Below are 12,689 nucleotides of genomic sequence, written 5' to 3' on the forward strand. Positions count from 1 at the left end.
CAATATAAATAAGTGCCCTGTGAAGAGGACATGGAATTTGTGTAGTCCAAAGCATGTCACTCTCCTGGGATCCTTAAAAGGGTTTGCATAATGAGGAATCAAACTTTCCTTGATCTGTGCAGATGAAAGAGTTCATTGCACTATGAAAACATAACAAAACTGGTACTTAACCATTTCAAAATGTCCTTCCCAATTCGAAAAGTCCATTTATTGAAACAAAGTTCTACAGCGTTGTGTAGCACCTGCCACTCTGCATATCCTTCTGAAGAATGTTGAAGAATGAAGAAACAAGCAACTTTATTTTAACCAGGTTCCTGGGCTTAATTTTAAACAAGGTCCCTGATAATTTCAGTCCAACCTTAACTGTTTGTGCGGCACATTTCTGCGCAGATTGTTTTGTAAACCTGTCACAATGTGATGCCGGCTTTGCAAAAAGGCTGCTATGGAAGGATGGGGCAATTTAAAGCATATTAGAGTCAATCAGCACAACACTGTATCTCAAGGGCCTATTTTACACCTTGTTTTAACATGCATGTTTAGTGCGCTTTCAGATTGCACTTGACCACATTAAATGACAGGTGTAAATGCATGTGATAGGATCGTGTTCAGATCACACAAACCACATTTGGAGGTGGTCAGCAACAGATTCTGACCACATTCAAAAAAGGTGTAAATGCACATGCTTTTTTGTTATCTGGATAATACACTACGTAAATAATAATTATGTAATGAGGTTACGCTATAGTCATCCATTTTTAAAGCACTGTGTTGCAGTTTCTTGCCCTTTTCTGTATGTGAAGAACACAACAGATACTGAAGTCTTGCATTCTTGTTACACAAACAATGAACAATGTCCCACGAGTTATCCCATTGGAATGTACTTGGAATATCTCATCTCTCTCCTCAAATCCTGCTCGCGACTCTCTCGTTTTCTAATCAAGTACATCGTATGTGAAACCAGGCTTCACTCGCGCATTTCTGGTGAAGCATATGTAACCAAGCACCGAACACCAAGACAAATAACATTACATTTGCTATGGCGACCCAAAATTTTGCTTTGGCGGACACCAAAGATATGTAAATGAAGGAAAAACCCTGACACTGGCATTTTAATTATCCATATATGTTTTTACAATTTGCTAAAAGATTAAGTGTTTACAGTTAGCACAGCCTCTAATGTAATATATCAGTAGCGTTTTCCATTTTGCACAGGAAATTTGAACAGTTTGAACAGGCTGTGCTAACTGTAAACACTTCACTGTGGAGATGCATTTGACTGCAAGGTGTAAATGCAATCCAGCTAAAGAATATTCATATACTATTCGGATATGAAACGCATGTTAATGCCAGGTGTAAATGGGGCTCTGGTGTATTTATAGTACTGTTAAAGGCATAGCATCAAAAAACAAGTTTAAGTCTAAGGATAAGAAGGAAAATGGAAAATGGTCATAAATACTCAATTCTGGCTGTTTTCCATTATAAATGAACCTCTGGGGGAATCAATATTTGAAAAATAAAACTATGCTATGACTCCTTTAATCATTTTCTCCTTGGAGGTAATGTGTACATCAGTCTTTGAAGGATAAGGATGAAGAACTGAGAGGATATTTGTACTTTGGGGGTTTAGATAGTTTTGTTTTTTCTCTCAGGTGGTTTCAAGGCTTCAACTGGGAGGGACTGAGACGAAGGAAGCTGTCATCCCCGCTTAGGAGAGAGGTGAAGCATAGCTTCTAATTAGCTTTCCCAACATTGTTTTACATGTAACTTGAGAAATTAAACAATTTCTGTTCTGCCACACTCGTCTGTTCTGACTTGTCTCTGATTTTCCCAGCTAAAAGGGCCTCTGGATCACAGTCATTTTGACATGTTTCCCCCTGAGCTTGAGGAACCTCCGGATGAATTGTCTGGCTGGGATAAAGACTTCTGAAAACCAGCAACTGCAGAGCATCTCTTTGTTCTCAACAAAGTATTTTCAGACCACTTTCTAGCCTGTTTGCCTGAACTACACAAACTAAAGGTGGCACTAGTTAAAGGCTCAAAGTCTGGTAAAGAAGATTGTCTGCAACTCGATTTTACCTCTGTGTAGATTCTGAAGCATGGTGCAACAAAGCCAGAGGTGTCTTTCCTTTCATAAATGCTCTTTATTATGTTCTAACATACTATAGACATCTGTCAAATTTAAAAACAGGAAGGAATTGTGTTTAAAATCCACCGGTTTAATTGGTCATTTTAAAGTTAAATAGAGAAACACTTAGCAACTTTTTAGCTGACAATGTGAAAGAATCACTGATGCCTTAAATTTGACTGTGTGTTAAAAAGAAGTTTAAACTTCACCTGAGATGATTTGTAGGCCAGGAATATCAATATATTTATGTGTTTTGTATATGATTCATGTTTTAATGTTCTAGTTGGTATTTTTAGTCCATAAGTGTGTGTGTGTGTGTGTGTGTGTGTGTGTGTGTGTGTGTGTGTGTGTGTGTGTGTGTGTGTGTACAGATATTCCTGATGGGTGCTTGTTTCAGTCATGAGTGGTTTGTCTTAGGTTACACTGAGTTGTTCAGAATTCATCAGCAACATTGACTCATTATTTGTGATTCTGATCATTAAAGTCATTTTAACTTTCCTCTCTGTTCTTTCTCATCTCTTGTATCTCATGTATTTTTGTTTAAAGTGGGGTAAGGCGTAAAACATAATATCTCAAGCCTGAAGTTAATAAATTGCCATAATCACTAATGGTAAATTTCCCATGGAATACACACGCTCTTCCCTTTTAATATTGGTCATGTTTTGATAATAAATCAATGAAATTTATATATTTTTTAAAATGTACATGTAAACGTAGTTCTGTATGTTGATGGAGGCATTTCTTTGAATGTTAATTGCTCGAGTATTGGGCTAAAACATGTTTTCAATATTTAATGTATAAAATGTGCATTTTATTTATGTACGGTATAATTTATTATTTTTATGTTATGTCAGGTAGCAATTCTGTGTTTCAGACCAGGTTTGATATCACAATCTTGACATTGTTAGGTACACTACTGACAAAGTGAATCAACATTGACCTCTACTGGTAAAGGTTTGGAATTGATTTTATTCGCATATCAAACGTTTCCATTCAAGATTTCTTACGCGCAATTTCAAAATAGAGGAAGTGGATTTTCTAGAGTTTCACATTAGTTAAAATGCACATTAAGGTGATGGAAACGGTTTATTCACAAAACAATGACATGTTTTGACCATTCGTGCATGTGTTATGAGTGTGTGATAGCTTGATGTGACTGGCCCACCGAAAGGTCCGACCTTGGCACTCTGAACATACATGCTTTGAACATGGAGCTTGCCATTCACATGTGTTTCACCCACAGCTGGACGATAAAGTGGGTCCTCACAATCCGCCAGAACAGTTTTCACAGCATCACAGCTATTTCAGCCCACATTATATCAGATATTACACTTATTCGGCGGTGTCTCGATTATGCATTTAATACAATGAGATACTTGTTCCAATCTTGCAAATAAAACTGTCCCCAAAGCAGGGAGAGGTCTTTCAGCTGCTCCCTCATGATAATGCGCATTACGTAGTGGATGGAAACCCGCAACAATTTGTATTTTCTTCAGAAGAATTTTTAGAAATGCACTTAAAAATGCGAAAGCTTTTGGATGGAAACTCAGCAGCAGAGGTAAGGGAGATAGGGTAGGTCGGAGTTAATGGAGACGCAGCAGTTTCCGGCCCGATTGCGCCACCTAGAGTGTTGAAGCGTCATTTCTTCTGTTTGCTTTATTAGATTTCAAACGCGCTGGTGTCACGTGGATTTCAATTTGATGGCTATCTTAAACATTTAATAGTAACACTTTTTTAAAAGGTTCCATTTGTTAACATTAATTAATGCAGCAGGAATCATGAACGAACAATGAATGAACTTTTAACGATTATTTATCTTTGTGTGTTTAAAGGGATAAACACACAATTGTTGTGCAGTAAATGATCTAATGTTAACATAAACAACTTTTAACTTTAAAAATATATTAGTAAACGTTAAAAACAACATTTACCAAGATAAACTAATGCTGAAAATGTGTTGCTCATTGTTATTCATGTTAACAAATGGAAATTAATTTTAAAGTGTTACGCATTTTACTATTTGCTATGTGATCATATGATTTCCTTTATGTTAATGATGTAACAAATAGAACTTAAAGGAACAAAGCATGGGCATTTAATGTCATATATATTTATTCATATCACATTCAAACTAAACATTCTGTTTCAAAGCCTGGCAAAAATGTGCATTGAACAATTATAAAACTAATCAGTAATGTTAATATTGATACAATGGCACTAAAATAATAATTTAAACAACTTGTAAACAACAGCAACATTTTAACAGAAACACTCAACAACTGACAACATCAACAGACAACTAAAAACTCATCAAAAGAACAATTTACTCTTATCAATTCCAGGGAACAAATCTCCATGTCATCCCTGAAAAGAAAATGAAATGTTGAAGGTCTCTCTGGAAAGCTCTGGTGGTTGATGGTGTGTCTCTGACTGCTGGCGTGGGCACTGTTGTACTGGTGGTTGATGGTGTGTCTCTGACTGCTGGTGTGGGCACTGTTGTACTGGTGGTTGATGGTGTGTCTCTGACTGCTGGTGTGGGCACTGTTGTACTGGTGGTTGATGGTGTGTCTCTGACTGCTGGTGTGGGCACTGTTGTACTGGTGGTTGATGGTGTGTCTCTGACTGCTGGTGTGGGCACTGTTGTACTGGTGGTTGATGGTGTGTCTCTGACTGCTGGTGTGGGCACTGTTGTACTGGTGGTTGATGGTGTGTCTCTGACTGCTGGTGTGGGCATTGTTGTACTGGTGGTTGATGGTGTGTCTCTGACTGCTGGTGTGGGCACTGTTGTACTGGTGGTTGATGGTGTGTCTCTGACTGCTGGCGTGGGCACTGTTGTACTGGTGGTTGATGGTGTGTCTCTGACTGCTGGTGTGGGCACTGTTGTACTGGTGGTTGATGGTGTGTCTCTGACTGCTGGCGTGGGCATTGTTGTACTGGTGGTTGATGGTGTGTCTCTGACTGCTGGTGTGGGCACTGTTGTACTGGTGGTTGATGGTGTGTCTCTGACTGCTGGTGTGGGCACTGTTGTACTGGTGGTTGATGGTGTGTCTCTGACTGCTGGCGTGGGCACTGGTGTTTGATGGTGAGTCTCTGACTGCTGGCGTGGGCACTGGTGGTTGATGGTCTGTCTCTGACTGCTGGCGTTAGCACTTGTGGTTGATGGTGAATCTCTGACTGCTGGCGTGGGCACTGGTAGTTGATTGTGTGTCTCTGACTGCTGGTGTGGGCACTGTTGCACTGGTGGTTGGTGACATTTTGGCTGAAGTGGGATGCTGTTTATGTTGACAAACGTGTGTGATTTTCAAAATCGTCACTCCTTAAAACTGTTGTTGCTCAGTACAGACAGTGGTAATGTAGTGGTGCTTTACAGCCCAAGCCACATCTGTGAAAAGTAAAGTAAATACAAATATTTGTGGTACATATATTGACAGACAACTCAAGCTGTTTATATCTCCATTGAGAACTGCCTTGGAGTGGCTTTGGAGATGCAGTTTAATGTGCCCAGTCTCGTCGGCTTAATCACACTGCCATGCAAAAAGGGCAGTGAAAATTGCTGCAACAGGTGTTTTGGACTACTATAAAGTATTATAAAGGAAGGCTTAAAAATTTTCATTTTCAGTAATGTTTAAATTTGTTCACAAGTTCACCTTTGCATAGCTAGAATGTAGGTGTTTGCTGAAGTGTACATCCTATAAGATACTGTGACTGGAAGACCAAAAGATTTTATGTCTGTCATGAATGTCAGTCATGTCTGTCTGTCGCATTTGCTGACAGGTATATTTCATTTGTTCTATGTGAAGTATATGGGTCAATGTCAAGTATATACAAGATCTAAAAACAAAATTTAGTTTAGTTTTTATTTATTATTATTATTATTATTTAATGTGTTTTGTTGTCAGTTAGTAATAATAATATCAAGTCAAAGTCATATATCTTTTTTGTTTTTAATTTAACTTTACTTTAAATGAGACTCGCTTTTTTATTGTCTCAGGACAGTTACACCACATGTATCTTTTTTGTAAATATTCAATATTAATTTTGATTTAGAAATTAAAAACTTGTTCATAATAAATGAGGTATATTCCCTTAATTGACTATTGCTTAATTGCATTTTTAATGTATATTTGAATAACTAATACTATAGATCTGGACAAAAAACAGTTAGCATCACATACAGTGTGTACGGAAATTATTCAGACCCCCTTAAATTTTTCACTCTTTGTTATATTGCAGCCATTGGCTAAAATCATTTAAGTTAATTTTTTTTCCTCATTATTGTACACACAACACCCCATATTGACAGAAAAACACAGAATTGTTGACATTTTTGCACATTTATTAAAAAAGAAAAACTGAAATATCACATGGTCCTAAGTATTCAGACCCTTTGCTGTGACACTCATATATTTAACTCAGGTGCTGTCCATTTCTTCTGATCATCCTTGAGATGGTTCTACACCTTCAATTGAGTCCAGCTGTGTTTGATTATACTGATTGGACTTGATTAGGAAAGTCACACACCTGTCTATATAAGACCTTACAGCTCACAGTGCATGTCAGAACAAATGAGAATCATGAGGTCAAAGGAACTGCCTGAAGAGCTCAGAGACAGAATTGTGGCAAGGCACAGATCTGGCCAAGGTTACAAAAAAATTTCTGCTGCCCTTAAGGTTCATAAGAGCACAGTGGCCTCCATAATCCTTAAATGGAAGACGTTTGGGACGACCAGAACCCTTCCTAGAGCTGGCCGTCCGGCCAAACTGAGCTATCGGGGGAGAAGAGCCTTGGTGAGAGAGGTGAAGAAAAACCCAAAGATCACTGTGACTGAGCTCCAGAGATGCAGTCGGGAGATGGGAGAAAGTTGTAGTAAGTCAACCATCACTGCAGCCATCCACCAGTCAGGGCTTTACGGCAGAGTGCCCCGACGGAAGCCTCTCCTCAGTGCAAGACACATGAAAGCCTGAAACACCTGAAGGACTCCAAGATGGTGATAAATAAGATTCTCTGGTCTGATGAGACCAAGATAGAACTTTTTGGCCTTAATTCTAAGCGGTATGTGTGGAGAAAACCAGGCACTGCTCATCACCTGTCAAATACAGTCTCAACAGTGAAGCATGGTGGTGGCAGTATCATGCTGTGGGGGTGTTTTTAAGCTGCAGGGACAGGACGACTGGTTGCAATCGAGGGAAAGATGAATGCGGACAAGTACAGGGATATCCTGGACGAAAACCTTCTCCAGAGTGCTCTGGACCTCAGACTGGGCCGAAGGTTCACCTTCCAACAAGACAATGACCCTAAGCACACCGCTAAAATAACGAAGGAGTGGCTTCACAACAACTCCGTGACTGTTCTTGAATGGCCCAGCCAGAGCCCTGACTTAAACCCAATTGAGCATCTCTGGAGAGACCTGAAAATGGCTGTCCACCAACGTTTACCATCCAACCTGACAGAACTGGAGAGGATCTGCAAGGAGGAATGGCAGAGGATACCCAAATCCAGATGTGAAAAACTTGTTGCATCTTTCCCAAAAAGACTCATGGCTGTATTAGATCAAAAGGGTGCTTCTACTAAATACCGAACAAAGGGTCTGAATACTTAGGACCATGTGATATTTCAGTTTTTCTTTTTTAATAAATGTGCAAAAATGTCAACAGTTCTGTGTTTTTCTGTCAATATGGGGTGCTGTGTGTACAATAATGAGGAAAAAAATGAACTTAAATGATTTTAGCAAATGGCTGCAATATAACAAAGAGTGAAACATTTAAGGGGGTCTGAATACTTTCCGTACCCACTGTAATTGACCCATTATATAATAATGATTTATTTCTGAGTTGTCAGAGCTCAACTCATTCCCTCTGGGTTTTTCTGGAAGTGGCAGCTACAGAGAAAACCTTAATTTGCTCCCTATATGAAGTGCCAAAGCATGCTGCAGCTGGAACTCAGTGTGTATATTTGTGGAGAACTCATCCAACTGGCCAGCCATCAATGAGGGAATGCCAAGAGGCAGGGGTGAGCTGTTGTCATAGCTATGCATCAGATATGTCCACTTTCTACTATTCTGCTCATCAGTAGTGGATGAATCACAGTATGACTCAGTTCTGCTCAATGAGCTAATCACAATCTCATGCACAGGAGGAAATGATTCTCAGGACAGATATGAAAAAAGCCTCAAAATGTATGGTGCCCCCTGGAAAGGCAAAATGTTCACCTCCATTAGCACACTGTCAGAGTTCATTTTGGGCAATATATCCAGTGTTTCACCAAGCATTATTACATACCTCAGGTCTTTAGCGACCTCCATGTATATTTATCACTAATTCATCTATAAAATGCTCAGATAGTGTACAATTTTCAAACATTTTCAAGACAATTAGAAAATAATAGAGCTAAATATATTCTGTGATGTTTTGATGCTTTACTTTTCATTCATCAAAGAGATAATGCAACAGAAATCAGGATTCATTACTGCCACACTGAAATTTCAATCACATGTCAAACACATACGGAGCAATGCATAACACATAATCTGCATATAAGATACGCATATGTATTTAGAGGTCCTAAAGACCTACATCATTTCAATAGTACACCCAAATGTCAATAGGCAAATCACACTGTCCATGTGTTACACTTGCTTTCTTTTACTTCCATGTTGCTTCTTTGTCAAATAGTAATGTCAAAAGTAAATTAAGTCAATGACTGAAACAACAGCACCACCTTCAATAACAAATACCATGTATAATATGTATATGTATTTGTACACCATACTTGCACAGAAAATCAACATAATATAGTATTCATTCGTATGAATATAATACTCATTTGTCTTGTAATATAAAGAAAGAAAAAGAAATATCCAGTGATAGTAAACATATATTAATATTAAATAATCATAAAAATATGATTTATAAGTGTGGAAAAATGTATTGCAATACTGTAACGTATCTCAGGTTACTGACGAATCTATACACTTTCAGTAATAAAGCAATTAAAAAAATTATATATATTTAGAAATTTTGCCATTTTTTTCTTGTTACAGTATTCATAGCAACATTATCACACATGAAGTTGGCATGCTATTTCTGAAAGTTCCGGTACCCTTTTCATTTTCAGGGTTGGGGAGTAACTGAATACATGTAACAGGATTACGTATTTAAAATACAAAATATAAGTAACTGTATTCCACTACAGTTACAATATAAATCATTGGTAATTAGAATACAGTTACATTCAAAAAGTATTTTGATTACTGAAGAGTTTACTTTGCATTTTATTATCATTTGTTTCATTTAATATTTAGTCCTTTCAGATGGAAAACATTTATACAGAGGAATGATGTGATCCAAAGTGCATTTGAACAGCGGTGAAACACTTTCTTATGATGTGTTACATTCATACGAGCAGACAGAGAAGTAAGTGTGAAGTAAGTTTGGAGCAGAAGAAAAATAAATAAACCTTGTGTACATTGTCAGCTTTACGCTAAGCTAAAATGCTATTTCTAGCCGGATCATAATACATTTTTTCTAGTAAGACCTTTGATATTAGGGCAAAAATCATATTCTTGATGATAATTTTGTTATTGTTTTCCTGTAAAAATATCTAAAAATACTTCAAACAAGATCAGTTTGATTGATCTTGTTTTAGAAACAACACTGCATAAGATATTTAGGTTTTTCAGAGAATGTATTTTTAACATGTATTTTGTCTTACTGTACTGATGGAGTTTTTATAGTCAAAACCAGTGAAACAAATCTACTAGTGCTGAAGAAGTAATCCAAAGTATTTAGAATACGTTAATGAGCTTGAGTAATCTAGTGGAATACGTTATAAATTATATTTTAGAGCATGTATTCTGTAATCTGTTGTGGAATACATTTCAAAAGTAACTCTCCCAACACTGTGCATCGGCTCCACATGTTAACCTCATTTTTAACCTCAAGTTTTCACATCAGCAGTGTGGGAGACCCAGGTTTGGATACTGGCTTGACACCAGGAAGTAGGCTATTGACCTTTGCATAATCAGTGATGAGCGAAATTCAGAGGTTGCATTTTTCCCTTTAACAATCATTTTTTACTCCACTATTAGTTATGAGTAGGTTTGGGTTGGGTGGTATAGTCCATAAAGAATGCGTTCCTCATCACTGTATTACATCCTGAACAGCTGAAAAGAACTCGCTTCACAACTAGCTTTTGGAGACCACTCCTGGAAATATAAATTGAGCTTACACGTGCCTATCTGCTCTACAACACTTACCGTTTGATCACCAGGGACAGTGTTTACAATTTTGGTCTTCATATACTGACATTCGCTAAAGAAAATTCGACCTACTCTTTCTGATTTCAATGTGAGATCAGGCTATTCATGGAGGAACCTCAAGGTGGAGGAATACTAAAGATGTGGGGGCATAATTCCAAAAATCAAGGTATGCATTTAAGGGATAAATTATATATATATATATATATATTCAAAAGGAAACCTTTCAAAGAAAACACGTTCTTTAATCCATACCGTGTACATATATACTAACTAAATGTCCCTACATTTTATATTCATATATAAAGATCATATTCATTTTCAATATTTTATTTATTTTAGATTTGAATCTATTGACTTCTGGGAAATTCAACCAGTTTTTAGTCATTTTTAGTAGTAGAAACTGCATGCAGAGTTTGTTTTGGATTTGATTTTTCACATTTTGATCTGCAATGTGAATCTTTAGGTAACTGCATTGTTTGAAATGACATAAGAGTGATTATGATTTTACTCTTAGGCATTTGGCAAGGCCATCAAATTATGATAACTACATAATGTTTGGCATTTAGCAAAACAAATAGCTACAAATACCAAAACTATGCATAAAACAGATAGCTTAGTTGGCAAATAGTACAGCAAGCATTTGTTACAGCATTGTTATGGAATCCTTTTTGAACAGCTGAATATCCTTTATTTTTTAATTCTTTCAGAATAGACATTTACTGGCTCTGACCTACATTTGCATGTTCTCTGTATTACAGAAATACATCCAAAAGGGAAGAAAGCTACCCAAAAGATTTGCCACGTTGGAGAGCAAGTATGTCTTCCTGTAAATCCTCACTCACCAGCACATGTTGCACTATATTTCACAGAGTCATTCCTTAGTTTCTTGCCTGTGGGATCTCCAGATGCAGAGGGTGTGCTTTTATGACATATTTTATGACTCCATTGTGTTGGAGTTGCTGGAATGCTGGCAGTGTGCACCGGCCATCCTGAAGCCAACCCTAAATACCCCCTGGACCTCTGAAGGCACACAAAAAATGTTTAGTTAACATTTATTTCTTTCCTGTTCAATAAGCCACTCGACTCTCATTGTTTTTATACTGACATTTTGCCTGCCAGGGTCAGATGACTGTCAAACCAATAACTATAAAAATGTTTTAAAAACTTCCTGCAAGAAAACAATTGACCTACATTTTGTTGTGTAAATATAAATCCTCAATTCCAAAAAAGTTTGGACAATATAAAAAATGCTAATAAAAATGTCACTCGTTGCTATATTGAAAGCACTGCAACTGCACTTTATATGATGTTTTTGAAAATGTACAGTAATTTAAATCAGATGAGTGCAACACACTCCAAACAAAGTTGAGACGAGGGCATTTCAAGACTTATAACAATCTGACAAGTTGAAATACCAAGGAAATGTGAAACAGGAGATGTGTAACAGGTGAGGCAATCATGTCATAGTATATAAGGAGCCTCCAGAAACAGCCTAGACCTTCAAGAGCTAGGATCATTCGAGACTTGTCAATTTGCCAACAGATGCTTCTGGAAATAATCCAGCACTTTGAGAACAATGTTTCCCAAAGACAAATTGGAAGGATTTGGGGCATTTCACACTCTACAGTGCACACTATAATTATAAGATTCAAGGAATCTGGTCAAATCTCGGAGCATAAAGGGCAAGACGAAAACCATTTCTGAATGTGCGTTATCTTCGATCCCTCAGACATCACTGTTTTAAAAAACATCATTCATCTGTAATGGATATCATGAACATGGGTTTGGGATTACTTTAGTAAACCTTTGATAGTCAGCACCATTCGCCACTGCATCCACAGATACAAGTTAAGATTTTACTATGCAAAGCAGAAGCCCTACATCAACACTGTCCAGAAGCGCTGCCAATTTCTCTGTGCTCAGTCTCATCTTAGATTTAAAGTAGAGCAATGGAACCGTGTTTTTAGGTCCGATGAGTCCACATTTCAAATAGTTTTGAAAAACACAACTGTCGTGTTCTCAGGGCCAAAGGACCATCAAAGCTGATCAACATCAGGTCCAGAAGCCAGTGTATGTATGGTCTAGGGGTGTGTCAGTGTCCACGGCATGGGTAACTCGCACATCTGTGAGAACACTATGAATGCAGACAGATAATTACGAATTTTGGAGCAACATATACAGCCATACAACACCATCCTTTTCAGGGACATCAATGCATTTTACAACAGGGCAACTTCAAACCACATCCTGGCAGTGTCAGTGCATGGCTGTGTAAGCAGAGAGTGTGGGTGCTAAACTGGCCTACCT

General features: G+C 37.7%; 1 protein-coding gene across 1 annotated transcript in view; it reads left to right on the forward strand.

The window, feature by feature from the left end:
* The window catches only part of LOC127660857 (cGMP-dependent protein kinase 2), a 50,300-nt gene extending 47,725 nt beyond the window's left edge, over positions 1-2,575 (forward strand). The window contains exons 18-19 of the mRNA XM_052151302.1: positions 1,650-1,716; positions 1,832-2,575. Of these exons, the coding sequence (XP_052007262.1) occupies positions 1,650-1,716; positions 1,832-1,927 (163 nt within the window). The 3' untranslated portion in view covers positions 1,928-2,575. The remainder of the gene's footprint in view (positions 1-1,649; positions 1,717-1,831) is intronic.
* Positions 2,576-12,689: the final 10,114 nt, after the last annotated feature.

The sequence above is a fragment of the Xyrauchen texanus genome, chromosome 20, assembly GCF_025860055.1.
Source record: "Xyrauchen texanus isolate HMW12.3.18 chromosome 20, RBS_HiC_50CHRs, whole genome shotgun sequence".
Lineage (NCBI taxonomy): Eukaryota > Metazoa > Chordata > Actinopteri > Cypriniformes > Catostomidae > Xyrauchen > Xyrauchen texanus.